Genomic DNA, 19,980 nt, shown 5'->3' with positions numbered 1-19,980 from the left:
CAGGACAAGAACTGGAGGAGAAACGCTGGCTGGGTTAGAGCGATGCATTCAGAAGAGACAATTAACTTAATTGGTTCTCGTAGAGGTTTCCACCCTGTCACACCATCAGTCCATGGACTGCAAATAAAAAACAAACCCACACGGCCATTGCCAAGTTGGCCATTAACAATGTTCTGAAAATGGGAAAGTATCCTCTGTTCAACTCCTGCGGCCAAGATAAATATGTTATGAGCACTCTGCGTCTTTAATGGGCCGCCTTCTACTTCGTTACTCAGCGTTCTTTCGGGACATCCTTCGGCAAGGATTCCACTCTCCAACACTCGGTCTCCCCCTCTTTTGATTCTGACGTGCACATCTGGACTCACCCAGGGGCTGCTCTTCTGCAAGCAGCGATCCGTACACGGTTTATCACTTAGTTTGCACATGGTCAAGAGTTCAGGTTGGTGCAACTATGTCAAGGAAAGGGCTCTCATGTGGCCTAATCTATTTCTATTTATTAAATTTACAGGCCGCCCAATCCCGGAGGGCTCCGGGCGGCTTACAGAAATAAAAATATTAAAAAAATATTAAAAGTAAATAGAACACAGCAGATTAAAAGAAACACAACATGCACCCAGTCCAATCGGGGCTGGACCTCAACAATGAGGTCAACAGCCCCAGGCCTGCCGGAATAGCCAGGTTTTGATAGCTTTTCGGAAGGCCATGAGAGTGGGGAGGGTCCGGATCGCTGGGGGTAGCTCGTTCCATAGTTTTCCAGAAGGATCCGTGGCCCAAAATGGCCGAGGAATCCCGCCCGAGAGGCTCTCCCGGTTTCACTTAAATCGAAGGTGAAACTGAGCATATACGGGGGCTTCTTCCAAGAACCTTCTGAAAGAATCTCAAGCCTATTAAAGGACTCAGGAGGACGGAGATCCACGGGGAGGCCTCCGCTCGGGTTTCCCGTCGTAACACATACCTGGGGACGGAAATTTCTCCCTGGCCAAGTTTCGTGGGGTTGCACCGCATCGTCACGACGGACGCCCGGCCGTGTTCGCAAGTGGCGGAAGCTCCCGACGACCTGGGCAGAAAGGAGGGAAAGAATTCCAGGTGTTGCCCAGAGAGATTCGGCTCTCTCTGCCTCCTGCGGTGAAGAACGAGGTGCTTCCTTTGGTTGGGTTCATTGGTCGGGATGTTGACCCCCGAGAAGGGGATTCTCCCCCTGCCACCCCACGCCACCCCACGCTTGTCTCGGCTGCAAAGGAAGCTTTGGCTGGATGCTTTATGAAGTTATTGCCAGTTTTTATACTTATTAGCAGCTCTTCGATTTGGCAATAAAGAGACTCTTGAGTCAGGCTCTACGCCTAGCGGCTTCATGAAAAGGTCCAAGCTATTTTATTGCTTTTTTCCCCCCACTTCCTTCTTTCAGATACTATTATATAGTTTATTCATTACTGATAGACAAATGGCTATCCAACATCTTCTTAAAAAGTTCCAGTGTTGGAGCATCTACAATTTCTGGAGGAAACTTCTGTTCCACTGATTTTTATTTTTTTAATAAATTTTTATTTTAAACACATGAGCACATCAACAGAAACAAACACATGACTTAAAAACAACATAGGAACAATAAGTTCCTTCGTATATCATACCGCAGTTCCGAATCGGTTTCTTTGCAGTTAGTGTTTCTCCTTCTATACATTTCTATCTTGCCTTCATAATCTCCTTATTCATTATCCATGTACAAATCTTTATTTATTTGTACTTAGCTACTTATGACCAAATATTATTTACCTATACTGTGCTTTATATTTTTACTGTCATTTATTCTCTTACATACAGTTATAGATATACATTCACATAGTTATTCTTTTTCTTTGCCATTCTTATATTATTATTATTCCATTTAAAAGGTTATAAGGTATAGTTTGGAATGCTTTGTTTACCGTCCTTCGCATCTGCTATGACACCACCTTATTTTCTCTTTCTTTTCTCCCTCCCTTCCTTTTCTACTTCCTTCCTCCTCTCCATCCCCTTCTTCCTTCCCTTACCTCTCCCCTACTCCTACCCTCTTTCTTCTCCTTCCTACCCTCTCTCCTTCTCTTTCTCTCTCTTCCACTAATTAATTGTTCTCACTGTCAGGAAATTTCTCTTTAGTTCTAGATTGCTTCTTTCCTCGATCAATTTGATGCCAAATCAAAGAGAGAGAGAGAAAAGAAAGCAAGCATTGATATTACAGGAGGGTTATAACCCCCACAGTCAAAACAGATTATGGTGCCTCCAGACTATTTAATTTGGTCCTTGATGACAGTCTAAGCGTCTCCTGAATTTTCACATTCCCTCTGCAGATTGAAAAGGAGAACGAAGAATCGGGTGATTCGTTCTTCTACTTACTTGTAATAAAAATGAACATCAGGCAGCTTGGTTTCAGATGGCCCAAACATTTCTGGCTTAATATTAACATTTCCCAGGGTGGTTTCAACCGTTGCTCCTGCAAAGAAGAAAAGGAATCCATTTCTGAAAGGATTTACAGGCGGTTGGGAAAAGAGACTGTATATTCCACAAAACGTTATCAGGCAGATTTGATTTGTTACAACGCAAGTTAGTCTAAGGCCAACCGGGGTCATTTCAAAGCTCGATATATTTTTCTGGTTTTCTTATAAAAATCCTCAGGTCTGTGTGGAAGAATTAAATGTACGTGTCAAGTTCGAAGCACACTTATGCTGTTGCAACCATTGTCGCTTCTCAGCTTGCCAAAGAATCAGCGGGGAGGAAAGGATGAGATGGGATGTAGGCTGCAGACACCAAGAGGACGAGCTGTGGGAGCCAAGGACACTTTGGCAGGTGTTCACCTAAGTCAAAGGCTTTTTCTCAAAACAATATAACGAGAATCAATTGGATAATGTGAACTCCGCTAATAGAGGGGAGGGGAAGAATCCTATACTTTAATTATGGAGGTTTGAGCAGGAATGAGCTAGATCTGGTTTTCCCCTCATCAGTGCCGAAATGATGTATTCAATAAAGTTTTGCGCTCATAGATTGCACCGCCTCCATCGTCCTTGCTTTGGCTGTCAGAACGTTAATGGCATGGGTGGGTTGGTACCAGCATTACTGCTGGCTCGACGTGCACATTTTTTTGCTCACGCCAAATGCACGTTTCATGCACATGCGCTAAAAAGGTCTGCACATGCGCAGAACGTAAGAAAAGGGCGGAAAATCACATTTCTGCGATGGAGATTGTTATGCGCATGGGCAGAAGCGAAAATCAAGATGGCGCTGCCGACAATAGTACCGGTTTGGGTGCATGGGCAGCCGAGTTACTACCTACTCAGCCGAACCAGGCTGAACCGGTAGGAACCAACCGTTGGTTAACGGTACGTGAGCATTTAGATTAGCCTGGAAATTGAAAAAAAGATTCCAGAAAAAAAGTGGTGAGAAACTATTTGCCTTTCCTCGCCAAGAAAAGGACATGAATATAATCCCCAGGAAGGAATTTCAACTCAATGAAGGCTCTAAGCCAGTGTTTCTCAACCTTGGCAACTTGAAGTCCTGGGGACTTAAACTTCCAGAATTCCCCAGCCAGCTATGCTGGCTGGGGGATTCTGGGAGTTGAAGTCCCCAGGACTTCAAGTTGTCAAGGTTGAGAAACACTGCTCTAACCGATATTTTTGAGAACAAGATATATATATTTTTTTTACTCAAAGAAAGGAAGACGAATGTTACTCGGTTAAACCAATTAAGCTCTGATGCTTCCCTGCATGAATCTGTAATGATGCCCCTTGAGCAATGGAGGCATCTGGATAAAGGAAGCTTTCTTTTAAAAGTAATTTGGAGCCTAATTTGTTAGCAATTAAGTATAGAAAACTAGCCCAAAAAATCACCTCCAAGTCTTAAAAGAAGGTTTTTCCTCTATCAATAAGCACAGCATATGTATGTATGTATGTATGTATGTATGTATGTATGTATGTATGTATGTATGTATAATAAAACTGCAAGTATTTTAGACTTCCTTCAGGTCATTAGAGCCCCTGAACATTTTCCCTGCTCTAACCGATATTTTCACAAAAATATTGGTTAGAGCAGTGTTTCTCAACCTTGACAACTTGAAGTCCTGGGGACTTCAACTCCCAGAATGGATGATGGGGCGACCACTGATTTTAAGTACTAATTCAGTAATCCATTAAAATCAGCTGGTCGATCAAACAGGGATATTTATTAGTAGATACTCCTGTATAAAAAGCCTCAGTAACAGGGGGGGGGGGGCGGGGGCGTTAGGCCGGTCTTTAGGCTTGCAAAAATTACTCATTGCAAATCCTCCTATTTCCACAAATCAGAGTCCGGTTGGGCGGAGGTCCATGGCACCCGATTCCCCTCGGGCTCTGCTTTACGGGGGCTCATCCTGGCATCAACCCAAGGAGGCGGCTACCCAGGAAGACGTCGGCCAGGCTGTTGGACTGGAGGGCCAAAGCGGTGCGGAAGCCCTTGCTGTCCGGAGGGATGATGGTCGACTGGCAGACAAAGGCCCTCACGACGTTGGAGTAATCTTCTGACTCGGACACCATGTCCTTCAGCGTTACGTCCGTGATGTTGTCCGCACAGATGGCTCTCTTTTCTCCCTGGGGGAGGGGAAAAGGGCGATTGGTTTATTTATGAGCCTGGCAGACGTCTTCACCTGTCTCAAACCAGATTGGGACTCTTCTACAATTTCATGCCAGTTTGCTGACAAATTCCAGGAAGCCATCCCAAAAAACGGAGCTGCGTGATGGTGAAAGGGACATGGTGATTCCTTGGAAAAGCCAGAGAGGAGGGGAGGGGGAGAGGGGGGGAAGATGGGGGGAGGGAGGAAGGAAGGATAAAGAGAAAAGAGAGAGAGGGAAAGAAAGGAAGGAAGGAAGAAAGAAAGAAAGAAGGAAGGAAGGAAGGAAGGAAGGAAGGAAGGAAGGAAGGAAGGAAGGAAGGAATGTGTTTCTAACAATGGGTTAGGATTTGGCTGAAATGACAGCAGAGGCCAATCAATCAATCACAAGAGAGCTGGAAGGGACCTTGGAGGTCTTCTAGTCCAACCCCCTGCTCAAGCAGGAGACCCTAATATATTTCACACAAATGGTTGTCCAATCTCTTCTTAAAAGCCTCCAGTGATAAGGAAGGAAGGAAGGCAGGAAGGAAGGAAGGAAGGAAGGAATGGAGGGAGGGAGACTAGAATCACAGATGGTAGCAGAGAATTATTTTTTTCTGTAATTGTCTGATTTTTGCATCCCAAATCTATGACCAGACAAACTGCATCCCTCCCTCCATCGATCACACTTGATAGCCTACGTCTTCCCAACAGGGCCAAGAATCAACCAATCCCTACTTCATTCCCATTCTCCCATCGGCTGGCGATCCCAGTAAGATGATCCGTGTTATTTATCTGTATGTTTGTTTGGATTTATACGGCCACCCAAATTGCGTGACCGGGACTCCGGGCACTGGACATTGAACGAACAGCACGGCAGGAACCAAACCAACAATCAACTTAACCGCAGCACACATCTGGCGCCTTCCCAAAACCGGCTTCTCTGTTATCCAGGTTCAACTCCCATGGGGGGAAAACGAGGCTCCTGGAACCATCCTGAATGCCGAAAGGCTTGAATGATGGAGGGGGGACGGTTGCGAAGGACAGGCGGCCCAACAGAGAAGACCACCGTCTGATCAGACAAAACCGCCGGAGACAGATGAGCCTAGCTCTGGCCTTGGGGGGCGGGGGGGGGCAGGGGCTTACTTGGGAGCCACACAGGCTGATGTTGAAGAAATGGAAGAACTTTGTGCCCCTGGCGGTGAAGCTGGGCCCGTTCATTAAGGAGCCCACTCTGCCCAGGCGGCTGAAATCGTAGGTCAGGCTGTGGTTGTTCCTGGCGGAGGAGAAGAGGCAGTCATTGTAGCAGGCCGAACGGTCCTGAGAAGAGAAGAGGGGACGGAAGAGAAGTGAGGGGCTGCGGGGAAATAAACAGAAGGGGTTTGAGAGGGGCCGGTGGTCACAGGCAAACATTCGTTTCAAGTACACCGCAAGCAATTCGGACTCCTAGGCTAAACCCAAGTTTGTTGAGGCTAATTGTGTTTGATATTTTGTTCATCCCCGTGACCGTTATTGCCCTGTTATAAAAAGGGGGTTGTTTTACTCACGAGTAAACGGATTACTATTACTTGCAAAGGCTGGGTCAGAAGAAGGGATGGTATAAAGATCCCGGGAAGTGATGGTGACACACTATGTTGCCTCAATGAGGCCACAGGTGGAATATTGCACGGCCCCCCCGACCACCATACAAAACAAGACCCCGAGGGCTCTCGAAAAAGAGGGCAGAGAAAAGCAACCAAGATGATAAAGGTCTGAAGACCAAATTGTCATCAGGGTTCCAAGTAGCCTCCAAAATTAAATCAGAGTCCCAGGCAAAGGATTCCTCAAAGTCCCAATTGATGAAGAGAGCCACGTTGGCACATCTGGGAAAACCCAAATCTGAAGGCTTCCCGGTTTTCCCCACCCAGTTGAAAGTTGAATATCTTGACCCCACGCTCACAATCTTCCACTGCCACAAAGACATATTCCTCCCATTCACCTCCGGCCAGGTTCAGAGACAAAGGATGACCTTGGCTTTCTAGAAAGAATGTTCTTATGGCTACGTAGCATCTAACTCCATACAATTCCCCCCCCCCTCCAATTTTCCCACCATAGAAAATGCACAGTAGACTAATAGAAAGTGTGGCAGCCTGATATCCACAAGAGATGACAATTGCATGAGGAACGGCTAAGGGAACTTTTGTCCCCTGAAGAGGAAGCTGAGAGAGACTTGGTGATGGACAAGCCTTGGATGCATCCTGCTCTATCTAGGCAAGCCACCGACTTCACGTTTCTTTCAAAGGCCAACGTTACCTTGGTGCTCTGGCTGCCAGGCCCACAAGGGACGCAGGGTTCCTCTCCGTAGGCCTGGTGGATAGAGAGGTAGGTATTGGGAGGGCACGCCTGGCACTGGTTGGTTTCCTTCTCTATGTAGTGGCCAACAGGGCACGGGACGCAGGAGGAGCCGGACTGTTCTAGGCCTACAGCACAGGCCCGGCAGGAGGAGGCCACTCCGTCAACTGCGTTGCTCACGGTGATCGAGTAGATCTTGGCCACGTCGTTGATCAGCTTCCTGTTCTGAAAGGAACAGTCCGGGGGGAAAAAAGAGACCACTAAGACCCATTAAATGCATCATCACCACCACCACCACCACCACCACCACCACCACCACCATCATCATCATCATCATCATCATCATCATCATCATCATCATCTAATACACGCTATGCTCAGATCAATAAAGAGCCATTTGTAAGACCTCCACTTTAGTAGAATATTTGCATCTCAAGATTTGAACTCCGGGCTCTTCTGAGCTTGCTGGTTTTCTTGCAGGTGGTTATTTATCCCTCTGAAGACCATAATCGATGCTGGCAGGGAATGGACTTTGGAGAAGGGAGGAGGAGGAGGTGGTGGTGGTGAGGAAGAAGAGAAAGGAAAAGGAGGAGGAGGAAAATTAAGAGGAGGAGAGGAAGAAGAGAAAGGAAGAGAAGGAGAAAGAGGAGAAGGAGCAGGAGGAAAAGGAGGAGAAGGAGGAAGAGATAGGAAGAGATAGGAGGAGGAGAAGGTGGAGGAGGTAGGAGGAGGAAAAGGAAGAAGAGGAGGAGGGGGAAGAGAAAGGAGGAGGAAAAAGAGGAGGAAAAGGAAGAGGAAGAGATAGGAGGAAGAGATAGGAGGAGGAGGAGGAGGAGGAGGAGGAGAAGGAGGAGGAGGAGAAAGATGAAGAGGAAAAGAAGAAGGAAGAGATAGGAGGATGAGAAGGAAGAAAAGAAGGAGGAGGAGGAAGAGATAGGAGGAGGAAAAGGAGGAGGAAGAGGAGGAGGAGGACGAGGGGATTGTGGGGTCTTTAATGCTCTCTGTTCAAAGTTACAACAGCCCTGAAAAAAGGGACTTATGACCATGTTTCACACTTACAACCTTTGAAGCAACTCCAGGATCTGGTGATCCAAATTCCAATTCAACTGACTCATATTTATGATGGGGGGGGCAATGTCCCGGGGTCACATGATCCACTTTTACGACCTTCTGACCAGCAAAGTCGAGGGGGGGGGGAAAGCTGGGTTCACTCAAGAACAGTGGGACTCGCTTATCAACAGTGGCAAGAAAGGTCATAAAATGGGGCAAAAGTCCCCTTAACAAGAGAAATCTTGGTCTCCGTTGAGGTCCTTAGGGAAGGGCCACCTGCCGTTGGCATTGTAGCCCTCCAGCTGCTCAGGGATCAGAATTTGCGAACTCTTGGAAAGCTGTAAACAAGAGTTTGTTTCATATCTTGGGGAGGGGACGGGGGGGGGGGGCAAACTCCCTTTTGAGCGGAAGGACCGCCAGGAGGCTTACATCTTGGCCTTGGTTGGTTCTCTGGAAAGCCCAGGTGAAGGTGAAGGAAGCGTTCTTGGAGATGAGGTGGGCGTACGACTGCTTGCCCTTCGCCCCGCTCCACGACTCCACCACGTTGGTACTCTTCTTGTTCATGTCCTGGAAACCCACCCAGACCAAAACAGGAAGAAAGCCCAGGTTAAAGGAGCAGAACCGAGATCTGTGTGCCATATTTGGCCCCTGGGCCTGGAGTTTGACACCCCTCCTCTAGGCGAATAAATGTTAATGTTAGGGATGGGTTCTCTTTTACGAAGAGACGTCAAGGCTGCTTATGTAGGGCTGAGTTCAGAAAGAGGTCAGAAATGGTGACATTCTCTCTTCTGCCTCCCCTGGAGGGATGGTGTTCACCGTGGCCACCCAGAAGGCTCCTCCTTAGGAATAATAGCAGTTAGACTTATATACCACTTCATAGGGCTTTCAGCCCTCTCTAAGCGGTTTACAGAGTCAGCATATCACCCCCAACAACAATCCGGGTCCTCATTTCACCCACCTCGGAAGGATGGAAGGCTGAGTCGACCTTGAGCCGGTGAGATTAGAACTGCCGAACTGCAGCTAGCAGTCAGCTGAAGTGGCTGCAGTACTGCACCCTAACCACTGCGCCACCTCGGCTCTATAAGAACGGCTGGGAGGAACGCCACACACAGAGGTCCTCAGGGGGATCCCCCTCACTTACCACCATGAAGTAGAGCACACAGTCTGCAGAGCAGATGGTCTCAAACACGAAGGTGATGCGGCCAAGCTCTGAGCCCGTCGCCCCCGTTACCGACGTGGGAGGCCTGTTCAACAGAGTGGAAGGGATGAGTTAACAGCTGCCCCGAGACGGGCTCCTCTCAAAACAACTTGCCAGATAAGGCCAAAGAAATGAAAACCCGTCTTTCTGTTTCTCTAAGGAGATTCTCTGTCAGAGGATAGGAGGGAGGGAAACAGACGGGAGAAAAAGAGGAGGAGAGAGAGAAGGAGTGGAAAGAGGGGAGAGGAGAGAGGAAGGGGAAGTAGAGAAGAGAGGGATGGTAGCAGGAAGAAAGGAGGTAGGGAGGAGGAGATAGTGGTGAAATAGGGCATGATAGGGTGCATGGAAAGCAGAAGAGCAAATGACAGAGGTTCTGGGTTGAGGAACTGATATAATATTTGGATAATAAAAAATATTTTTTCTTTGGAAGGAAGGGTAAAACTTGTGTTTATATGTAGGAAAATAAAATAAAAAATTTTAAAAAGAGAGGAAACGGCTCTGCTCCTTACTTAAATCCTGGCACGTGGAGGTTCACAATGAGATAGTCGTTATCGGAGCCTCCTGCTCCGCTCCGGATGTGATCGCCAGCAACTTCCCAGCCTGAAAGAGGAAAGTCCCATCTAAAAGATCGCCCGTGATTTTGAAAATGTAAACAAATCTTCCCTAAATCCAATCACTTTTCTTTACACACACACACAGACTCGTCCCTTGCCCATAGGTATAGGAACCATGGCTTCCTTTAGTGGCCTTCAAGGAACATTGACAAATGGTCATGAAGAGGAACCACTTCCCACTTCCGGCCAGAGGTCCAAGCCGAGGCCATCTCCAACCTTCTGGCCACCAGAAGGGCCGATGGAGACAACCTGAAGATGCCGGGAGCCACCTGAACGAGCGTGGTCAATCGATGGAGACTCTTGTGGACTTTTTAAGAGAAGAAATGGGGCCTTGGGGGTCTCTGGGAGGCACAGCAGGCCCATTTCTCACTTTAAGAACAACATGCCACGCACCACTGAGTTCCTTAGGAGGAAATTCTTCCTTTGCTCTCGGTTGGATGTGCTTTTCCTAACTGCACAGCTCAGCCTTAGGTGAAGGTTAAAGCTTAGGAGAAAATGCTCTCCAAATTATGAGAGCAGCTAAAACCTTATCTCCTGTTCAGACAAAACCACAGACCGAGTTCTTGATGTTGTAGGAAATGCTACGCTTGGCTTGATCCAACTGTCAGGGTTACAAATAGCCTCCAAAAGTAAATCAGAGTCCGAGGCAAAGGATTCCTCAAAGTCCCAATTGATGAAGGGAGCCACATTGGCACATCTGGGGAAACCCGAATCTGAAAGCTTCTTGGTTTCCCCCACCCAGCTCAAGATCCTTCCCACACGCCCACAAATCCATCGCATGGTCCAATCTCCCACTGCCATGCAGGAAGATTCCACCCATCCAGTTCTGGCCAGACGCAGAGGCTCAGAGACAAAGCAATAGCAATAGCAATAGCAGTAGACTTATATACCGCTTCATAGGCCTTTCAGGCCTCTCTAAGCGGTTTACAGAGAGTCAGCATATTGCCCCCAACAATCTGGGTCCTCATTTTACCCACCTCGGAAGGATGGAAGGCTGAGTCAACCCTGAGCCGGTGAGATTTGAACCGCTGAACTGCTGATCTAGCAGTAGCCTGCAGTGCTGCATTTAACCACTGCGCCACCTTGGCTCTTGGCTCAAAGGATGACCTTGGCTTTCTAGAAATAATGTTGTTATGGCTACATCCATCTAACTCTGTATAACCCCGCCTCCCATTTTCCCACCATAGAAAATGCATGGTAGAATAATGGAAAGTGTGGCAGGACAGAGACCCAAAAGGAAAGATGGCTGCAGGACTGACACCAACATCTCTTGCAGGGTCTGGAGCAACAGTGCGGTAGAGACGGGGAATGTAAGATAAGGACCAGCTCACCATTCATCCCATCGCATTTGGAGTTCCCAACGTTGAAGCAAGAAGTCTTCATGTTGAGAGGCAGCGTATTCCACCACTTGTATTCCAGGCCAAGCACTGGTTCAGTGCCAGCAGGACAAGCCTTGCACTCTAGAGGAGGAGGAGGAGGAGGAGACAATTAAGACCTCCCTGTTGTGGCCTGTCAGCCGCCGGCCTCTCCAGCAGCCAAATCGGAGGAGGAGGAGGAGGAGGAGGAGGAGGAGGAGGAGGAGGAGGAGGAGGGGGAGCCAGGGTCAGTGACTGATGAGGAAGAGGAGGAACAGCTGGGTGCAGTGCCTGACACGCAGATGCACAGAAGGCAGAGGAGAGGAGGGCAGTGGAAATCTATGGGCCGGTCCTTGGGAAAGAAGAACCACGGCTGCTAGCAAAGCCCCACCCTGGCTCTGGGGATGAAAGGCAGGGGCCGGAGACAAACAGGTGTAGCAGAGAACTATTTGCCTTCCGGCCAGAAGGACTTGTTAGTCTGTGGTCAGAGAGAAAAATTTTGCTGGGGCTTCCAGCGCTTCTAATAAAGGAATCTTTGAGTTCACTTTAGAGGATTTGTTGTCTTTGGGGAGCTGGGACACAACAGTCCCCCACACACAAAAAAACCCCTTGATTTTTAAAATAAACTGTTTTATGAGACATGTAAGGACAAAAACAATCTCACCCCAGTCTATATATCCTTGGCAGGGGTGAAATTCAATTTTTTTTGCTACCTATTCTGTGGGTGTGGCTTGGTGGGCGTGGCAGGGGAAGGATACTGCAAAATCCCCTCCCCACTCCTGGGGCCGGTCAGAGGCAGCATTTGCCGGTTCTCCAAACTACTCAAAGTTTCCGCTACCGGTTCTCCAGAACATCTGTCAGAACCGGCTGGGTTTCACCCCTGGCCCTTGGGGTGCAAAGACCCCCCCCAGAGAGAGAATGAAAGACTTTCAAGAGGGTGATCGCAACCGTGCACTTAATGCTCCGTCCTTTTTTTTAACACAAGCCACACAGATCACGCTTACGGTTAAGGGTGGCATCTCGACAAAGAACTTTGTGAATGAAGCTGCTTGGGTCATTCAGGCCAGCTGCCTTTCAGTTAACACAGCATTCTTCATCTCCGAAAGCGTGATGCTTCCCCTGCATGAGGGAACACGTGCGATACTCAAGCCGAAACAGACACAATGGGCCATTGACCACCCTGCGCTGTTCTGCCTTGGATGGATGGAAGGGAAGTTGACACTAAAGGGAAACTCCACTGCTCTAAGGCCAGAGAAAGAGCCTGAATTGGACCCACCAACCTCCTGAACCCATCACTGAAAAGTGGAAGCAAAAAAAGTGGAAGTTCAGACATGCCAAGTTCCCTCAACATAGCCTTCCAATAAAGCAGAATTAATTCACCTAGTCTAGATTCCTGTCTCTTTTGCCTCCGGTTCAGTGGGTTTCCCTGGTTTTTGAGAGACACAAGGTCCTTCAAGATCCATGTTGTATATCACAGCCTCAGTTCACAGAGGCCAGGGTGCCTGGGTACCACCAACACAAATAAAGGCAAGGGTGTTCTGACCGAGGCTTCCCGAGAGCATGAAGCCAATTCCTGGTCCCGACAAAACCTCTTTTATTAATTGGCTGTGAATTCTGCTCCTTCCCATCCAGCAAAGTCTTTCAAAGGAGGAGGATTTACAGTCACAGACCTTATCTGGCTTGGAGAGCTGCCAGGCCGAGATCTGCAAAACTTGGCATGGAGTCTCGGAGAGTCACGAACCAATGAAGCGAACTATTTGCCTCCTGCAAACTCCACTCCCCTTTCGCTCCTCTTTTATTTCCTCTGGGAGGGGCCATTCACCGTCCACCTGTGGCCTTACTCCCAAGTCGACCCCTGTTGTTTTGCTGTTCCCTTCCTCTGGCAACTCTGAGCATGCGAACAGGCTCCAGCTGTTCTTCTGCCTCACTGATGTCTGACTCTGAAGGCAGCTGATAACTGTCAGACGGCCCTGGCCCCCTCTCTGCCTCCGACACAGAACCCTCCTCAGAGCCTCCCCCAGACTCCAGGACTGGCCCAGGTTCCTCCCCAACCCTCCTCACTCTCCGATTCTACTGCCAGCTCCACTGGCCACTGGCTGGCCACAAGAGAGGGCTTCTATTGCTAATCCAGACATTCCGTCCCGGTCAGTTTTTCATACCCTGATTTCCATTAGAAAACATCCCTGCTGGACACGGAGTGCAGAAAGAGGAGCCGTTATTGTAGAAACCCGGGTTGCAAGGCGGACATTCTTTCTTCTCTCCCGAAGGAGGGAGCTTCACCGCTTCGGAGACGTCCTCTTGGCAGATCTTGGGCTCCACCCACTTGTACATGACCTGGGTCTGGAAACGAGGAGACGCAGAAAGGAAGACGGACGCTTAAGGAAGGCGGGACAGTCAGGGAGGCAGAGAAAAGAGAGCGAGGGAAGGAAGCAGCCGCCGGGTTCCAAGTCAGACACCTGTAGCAAAGAAAACCCCCCAGGCGAGCCATTTCCTCAAAGAATGCGTTCACCGGATAGGTCGCATTGGCACAGACTTTGTGAAAACCAGCTCTGAACATTCCCGCAGGTTTCACCTCATTAAAAGTAAATGTTTCTCACTTTCTCAAAACAATCAAGTCACATGGCCCAATCAGGATGCTGTCCAGTGGCTCCAGCCCCTCCTCCCCAGCACCTGCAGGAATGACCTTGGTTCCCACGAGAAAGCACTTTGTTTTGGCTACAACACCCCAACCATCTCTATTCCCCGCCTCCCCATGCCTCTGCTCTAGTCTGTCAGTGCTGAAGCCTCAAAATGGCCTCAGTCAGGCCAGCTTCAGGGTTGACAGCAACCCAACAGGAGGTGGAAGCCAGGTGTGGACCTGGAGAAGACACAAGGAAGTTAGCGACTGAGGCAAATATGAAGTGAATTAAATCCCACAGTCCATAGCAATCAAGACACCATTGAAGGTCAGCTACTGCTGAAGAAGTGTCTGGACGTTGAACATTCGTGCAAAATGTTTATCCACTATCTGTGTTGGATAAATTCATGTAGTTCAACATTTGATGGGAGAGTGGGAACCTTCCTTCTCCACAGCCACCGAAACCAGAGCAGGAAGGGGGAACACAGTGAGTAAGGATTAAGTTACAGTATGTTTGAAAAGTACCACAATGGCCGGGGCTGAACGTCACGGAACGTCACGGAAAAGAGAGCCGAGGTGGCGCAGTGGTTAAATGCAGCACTGCAGGCTACTTCAGCTGACTGCAGTTCTGCAGTTCAGCGGTTCAAATCTCACCGGCTCAGGGTTGACTCAGCCTTCCATCCTTCCGAGGTGGGTGAAATGAGGACCCGGACTGTGGGGGCGATATGCTGACTCTGTAAACCGCTTAGAGAGGGCTGAAAGCCCTAGGAAGCGGTATATAAGTCTAACTGCTTTTGCTATTGCTATTGATGGGAGAGTGGGAACCTTCCTTCTCCACAGCCACCGAAACCAGAGCAGGAAGGGGGAACACAGTGAGTAAGGATTAAGTTACAGCATGTTTGAAAAGTACCACAATGTCACGGAAGTCTAGCTCTGAACTGTTTGGGCCTTACTTGAAAAATCAAGAACTGTGGGCCCCCTGGTGCTCTCCGGTGCTTTTCTTGAAGACATTTTGTGACCCAACTAGGTAACATCGTCAGTGCTGGAGGGGAGTGGGGTTTGATCCTTTCTAACACTGAAAAAGCTACCTAGCTGGGTCATGAAACATCTGCAAAAGAACCCCCCAGCCCAGAGACCAGCAAGGGTGCCTCCACCATGAGCTACAGATATTCCCTTCTATTGGCAACATCCAGAAGGCGCAACCAGGTCAGGCGCGGGCTGGTTTTCTGCCTCGACATTCGAAACTGGAGCCGCCTCCCTACAAGGCATTTGGAACAAACATTTTACCCTCCTACGGGACAAACGGAGCAGAGTTCAGCCCAGGCAAAGACTTTTATGCCCGGGAGCAGATCCCTGGCCACAGGAGGAGACTCCCGAGGGGAGACTTCTGACGGGTGACCCACTGCGACGTCCCCATTGGACACGGGACGGGAAGGACTTGGGACGGGGAGCAGGCAGGGGAAGGGAGGCAACTCACTTTCCCTTCCCGATCGCAGGGCGTGTGGATTTGGAAGAAGTCCTTGTTGGAGCAAGGAAGGCGTTCCAGACACTGGCCCGATCCTTCATCTGAAAGGAAAAGACACGAGAAACGAAACACTGAAGCTGCGGGGTTTTTTTCTTCTTCCATCGGGGGAGAAGCAAGAGTCAGAGCTGGAAGGGACCTCAGAGGTCTTCTAGACCAACCCCCTGCTCAAACAGGAGACCTTAATACATTTCAGACAAATGGTTGTCCAATCTCTTCTTAAAAGCCTCCAGTGATAAGGAGGGAGGGAGGGAGGGAGGGAGGGACCCTGTGCCAGTGGTGGCTAACCTTTTTGTCGTTGTGTGCCGAAACTGCACACCCGCAGACTTAATGCAATGTGTGCATGACACACAGCCCCATGCTCCCTGCCCCCCCCCATGCACATGCACCCACTTTCCCCCCCCCCCATGCCCCATTTTGGGCCTAGTAGGCATCCCTGCAGCCTCCTGGAAGCAACAATAGGCCAGATTGGGGGGGGGGGTTGCCCAGCCCTCTGTGCGTTCATGGGTGACTCTCCTGCCCGTTTTTAAACTATCCCACAGATTAATTGGGCAACTATGGCATTAATGCCATTACTTGGTGGGATGAAACCCACCAATGGAATACACACCTAGAGGGATTTAAATTGTCTAAAAGAAACAGACCTAATAAAAGAGGAGGTGGAGTTGCATTACCGTATTTTTTGGAGTATAAGACGCACCGGAGTACAAGATGCACCAAGATTTTGAAGAGGCAAATTAAAAAAAAAAGTTTTTGCACTCTGCAGGCCTCCCATTATTATTATTTTTTTTGTGAAAAACGGGGCATGCAGAGAGTTTGAGAGGCCTGCTAAGTGCTCCTGGGGGGGCTGGGGAGCAAAAAATTGCCCGTTTTTCACAAAAACGGCCATCACCCCCTCTCCCCCCCCCAAAAAAAAAACCAGATCCTGCACAGCCTTTAGGAGGCTGGCTATGAGTTCTTAGAGCTGCCTTCATAAAAAGTGGATCTCTAATCTTCGAATCGGCCTGAAATCTTCCTTAGCTTTGAGGAAACATCTCCACCCAACAGAAGTGGGCCGTCCGGTGGTCCTTGGAGAAGGGAAAGTACCTGAGTAATGGGTGGCTTCTGGACACCTGGTGCATTCCTTGGCCCCTTTCTCTGAGTAGGTGTTTCTTGGACAGACTTCGCACAGGGAGGAACCTGATTTGTTGCTAAAGGTGCCCGGTTTGCAGGGAAAGCATTCAGACGTGTAGGCTACCCCTGCAAAGAAAGAAGAGTGGGGACAGAGCCATTTAGAAAGTACACAGCCACCCAGAAGCAGGTTCCAATTGCAATAATCAAGGGGGGTGTGTGTGTGTGTTATTTGTGCTGATAAATAAATAAAGGGAAACTAGTATAGATCTATTTCAAGCTATTTAGCTCTCATCAGCTAGCCATACCCTTACTGGGAATTGAACCTGGGCTATATTATATATTAGGCAGACGTCTTAGAATATGTAATATAGCCCAGGTTCGAATCCCAGTAAGGGTACGGCTAGCTGATGAGAGCTAAATAGCTTGAAATAGATCTGTACTAGTCTCCCTTTATTTATTTATCAGCACAAATAAAACACAAATATAACAAAGGCAACAGTAAAAATATTGGGTTTCTGTCGTGATGGACTCTTGTGACGAGCCGATGGACAGAGAATAATAATGCCCCATAATTGGGGCATACCAGGGGTTGTGACTTTAAATATCTATATCTATATCTATATATCTATATATCTATATATCTAATCTATATATCTATATATCTATATATCTAATCTATATATCTATATATCTATATATCTATATATATCTATATATCTATATATCTATATATCTATATATCTATATATCTATATATCTATATCTGTCTATATCTATATCTATCTAATCTATATCTATATCTATATCTATATCTATATCTATATCTATATCTATATCTATATCTATCTGTCTGTCTGTCTGTCTGTCTGTCTGTCTGTCTATCTATCTATCTATCTATCTATCTATCTATCTATCTATCTATCTATCATCTATATATATATATGAGTATATTCTGAAGTGCATAATGCTGGATTGGAGCAAGATTATCTGACGTTCAATCCCTGTTTAGCTACAAAATTCAAAATTCTATTTACCTAGAATTTTCTCCAGTTAGCCGGAGGCCTCTTTATATGCTTAAAAAGAGGAGGATGTATTAAAAAACTTAACACAAATAACAGATCTACTTTCTTTTTAAAAATTCAAGAGCGCTATTGAACGAAAGGGCTCGCTTTTCTTCAAATGACAGCTGAAGAATAAAGTTCTGTGAATCCCTTTGACACCTAGGGATGCATGTCTTCTTCTACACTCAGTGTCCACTCTCACTCAAAAGTTTGGCCGAGAGGTTTTAAAAAAGGACCGAGGTGGGAAGAAGAGGAATTCCTGGGAGGCAGATGGGAGCAAAACCTCTGCCTCTCTCCAAACATCTTGAAAAAGAATCCTTAGTGTAATCCATTCCATAGACTGCAATCAAAAATTTTTGCAGATTGCTCCCATATCGTAATAATAAAATTTGCACAACTTACAAATTGCACATAAATTAGAAAGTATAATTCTTTCCCCACCCAATGCATTTCTTCTTGTTGCTCTTCTACAAAAAAGGGACCATTTTGCTTAATGATATTATTCTATCTACTGTTCTATAAATCACAAATTGAGCTCCTGAAGATATTGCTTCAATATGAATTTTAGTTTTTCACCTGCTACTAATATTCAAGCACAATGAAACTACTATTTCCCCTGCGGATTCGTTTCTATCCAGCAGGTGTCACTGTTCTCCTAGTAACTAACTCATCCATCAAACTGCTGTATTTATTCAACTAGTGTACATTAAAAAATATATATTTATTTATATTCCCTATTTCTTAACCTCCCATCTTCCTCAGAGAGATATAAGAGTGGCAAAGTAAGAATAAGAAATCAAAAATCAGAAACTTCACGTTTTCATTTTAAGTCTTCTCCTATACATTCCCCATTCCAGCTGCAAATATAAAGATTCTCACAAGTTGATCTAAATTCCTGGAGTCTCCATGAACAGGTCTATATTGTTTCCCTGGCCACGGTATAGAAAAAGGCAGTCCCTTTTTCCAGGATTTTAAAAATTATTATTATTGTTGTTGTTTTTACTTTTTTAAAGGATTCCTTTTCAACTTGGGGGGTTTCCTGTTGGTGCCCCATCCACCAGCTATGCAGCTGATCGGCTGAGCTGAGCCTCATGAAAATGTGTGCCTTTGGAGAGAAAGCGTCACTCTGAAAAAATACCACTCAAGGCATTGGGATTTATTTATTTTTATTCTCCATTTTCTTTGCGTTCTAATTTAATCCTTTCTCCCCAGTTATTTTTCTTTTTGCTATTTGGCTTTCCTTGAAGAAATGCTTTTTAGAATCAAGGTGCTTTTATGACCGATTTTGCACGATATGTCTTTTGATTTTATTTCTGAAGAAAAGCAGAATAGAACTCTTTTAAGTCCCTAAAAGCACAAGAGCGGTTACTATAAGACAAGAGTTCTCGTTCCTTGCAATGAGAACAAAATTGTCATATTGATTCACCTTCGATTGTGATGTTTTTCACAAGGATGGGCTTGACCACCTGCGACCCCATCAGGATCCCCGTCGTCCTCCAGTACAAGATATTCGTTCCTGATTTCAGCGCTACCTGGGGAGGAAGGGAGGAAAGACTGGAGTATTAGTACTCCAGACACACAGAGTAAGCACAGCACAGACCGGATGTCAGAGAAAGAGGCCAATGAATCAATCGCAGGAGAGCTGGGAGGGACCTTGGAGGTCTTCTAGTCCAGCCCACTGCTCAGGCAGGAGACCCTAAACCATTTCAGACAAGTGACTGTCCAGTCTCTTTGTGAAAATCTCCAGTGATGGGGAAGGAAGGAAGGAAGGAAGGAAGGAAGGAAGGAAGGAAGGAAGGAGAACAGAATGACAGAATAACAAAGTTGGAAGGGACCTTGGAGGTCTTCTAGTCCAACCCCCTGCTCAAGCAGGAGTCACTGTCTTAAGGATAACAGAGATGGAAGGGACCTTGGAGGTCTTCTAGTCCAGCCCACAGCTCAGGCAGGAGACCCTAAACCAGTGTTTCTCAACCTTGGCAACTTGAAGATACCCTAAACCATTTCAGACAAGTGTTTGTTCAATCTCTTCTTTAAAACCTCCAGTGATTGGGAAGGAAGGAAGGAAGGAAGGAAGGAAGGAAGGAAGGAAGGAAGGAAGGAAGGAAGGAAGGAAGGGGAACAGAATGACAGAATAACAGAGTTAGAAGGGACCTTGGAGGTCTTCTAGTCCAGCCCCCTGCTCAAACAGGAGACCCTACACATTTCAGAGAAGTGGCAGTCCGGTCTTTTAGTCAAGAGACAGCTAAAGGTTTTTCCTGGCAAGTATAAATCTCTGACTAGCCAAATGCTCATAGAAGGTAATATAAAAAATAAATAAATAGATTAAGGAAGCGGTGAGATTGATAGTTTGTAGAGATTCTCCGTCACCCAGATCCCGGTTGTCTCAAAGGAGCTCTTTTTTTCAGGAGGCAACTGGACTTTCCAATTTTTTTTTAAAGACATTTCGCTTCTCCTCCCAGAAGCTTCTTCAGCTCTGACTGGATGGTGGGGGATGGAAGGATTGATATTCCTTGCAGGCAGCTGGGCAT

The 19,980-nt window shown here is 47.2% G+C and overlaps 1 protein-coding gene across 1 annotated transcript in view; it reads right to left on the bottom strand.

Moving 5' to 3' along the window:
• Positions 1-19,980, bottom strand: part of KIAA1324L (KIAA1324 like) — a 61,846-nt gene that overhangs the window by 7,979 nt on the left and 33,887 nt on the right. The window contains exons 6-19 of the mRNA XM_032220547.1: positions 18,879-18,984; positions 16,365-16,517; positions 15,234-15,322; positions 13,299-13,479; positions 11,116-11,244; positions 9,680-9,770; positions 9,114-9,216; positions 8,402-8,539; positions 6,884-7,147; positions 5,738-5,911; positions 4,403-4,592; positions 2,371-2,467; positions 956-1,057; positions 1-11 (exon numbers count right to left, since the gene is read on the bottom strand). The exon at positions 1-11 is cut by the window's left edge and continues 116 nt beyond it. Coding sequence (XP_032076438.1) covers positions 1-11; positions 956-1,057; positions 2,371-2,467; positions 4,403-4,592; positions 5,738-5,911; positions 6,884-7,147; positions 8,402-8,539; positions 9,114-9,216; positions 9,680-9,770; positions 11,116-11,244; positions 13,299-13,479; positions 15,234-15,322; positions 16,365-16,517; positions 18,879-18,984 — 1,828 coding nt within the window. The remainder of the gene's footprint in view (positions 12-955; positions 1,058-2,370; positions 2,468-4,402; positions 4,593-5,737; positions 5,912-6,883; positions 7,148-8,401; positions 8,540-9,113; positions 9,217-9,679; positions 9,771-11,115; positions 11,245-13,298; positions 13,480-15,233; positions 15,323-16,364; positions 16,518-18,878; positions 18,985-19,980) is intronic.

This window comes from Thamnophis elegans, chromosome 7 (genome assembly GCF_009769535.1).
Source record: "Thamnophis elegans isolate rThaEle1 chromosome 7, rThaEle1.pri, whole genome shotgun sequence".
Lineage (NCBI taxonomy): Eukaryota > Metazoa > Chordata > Lepidosauria > Squamata > Colubridae > Thamnophis > Thamnophis elegans.
This window is presented reverse-complemented; position numbering and strand designations above follow the sequence as displayed.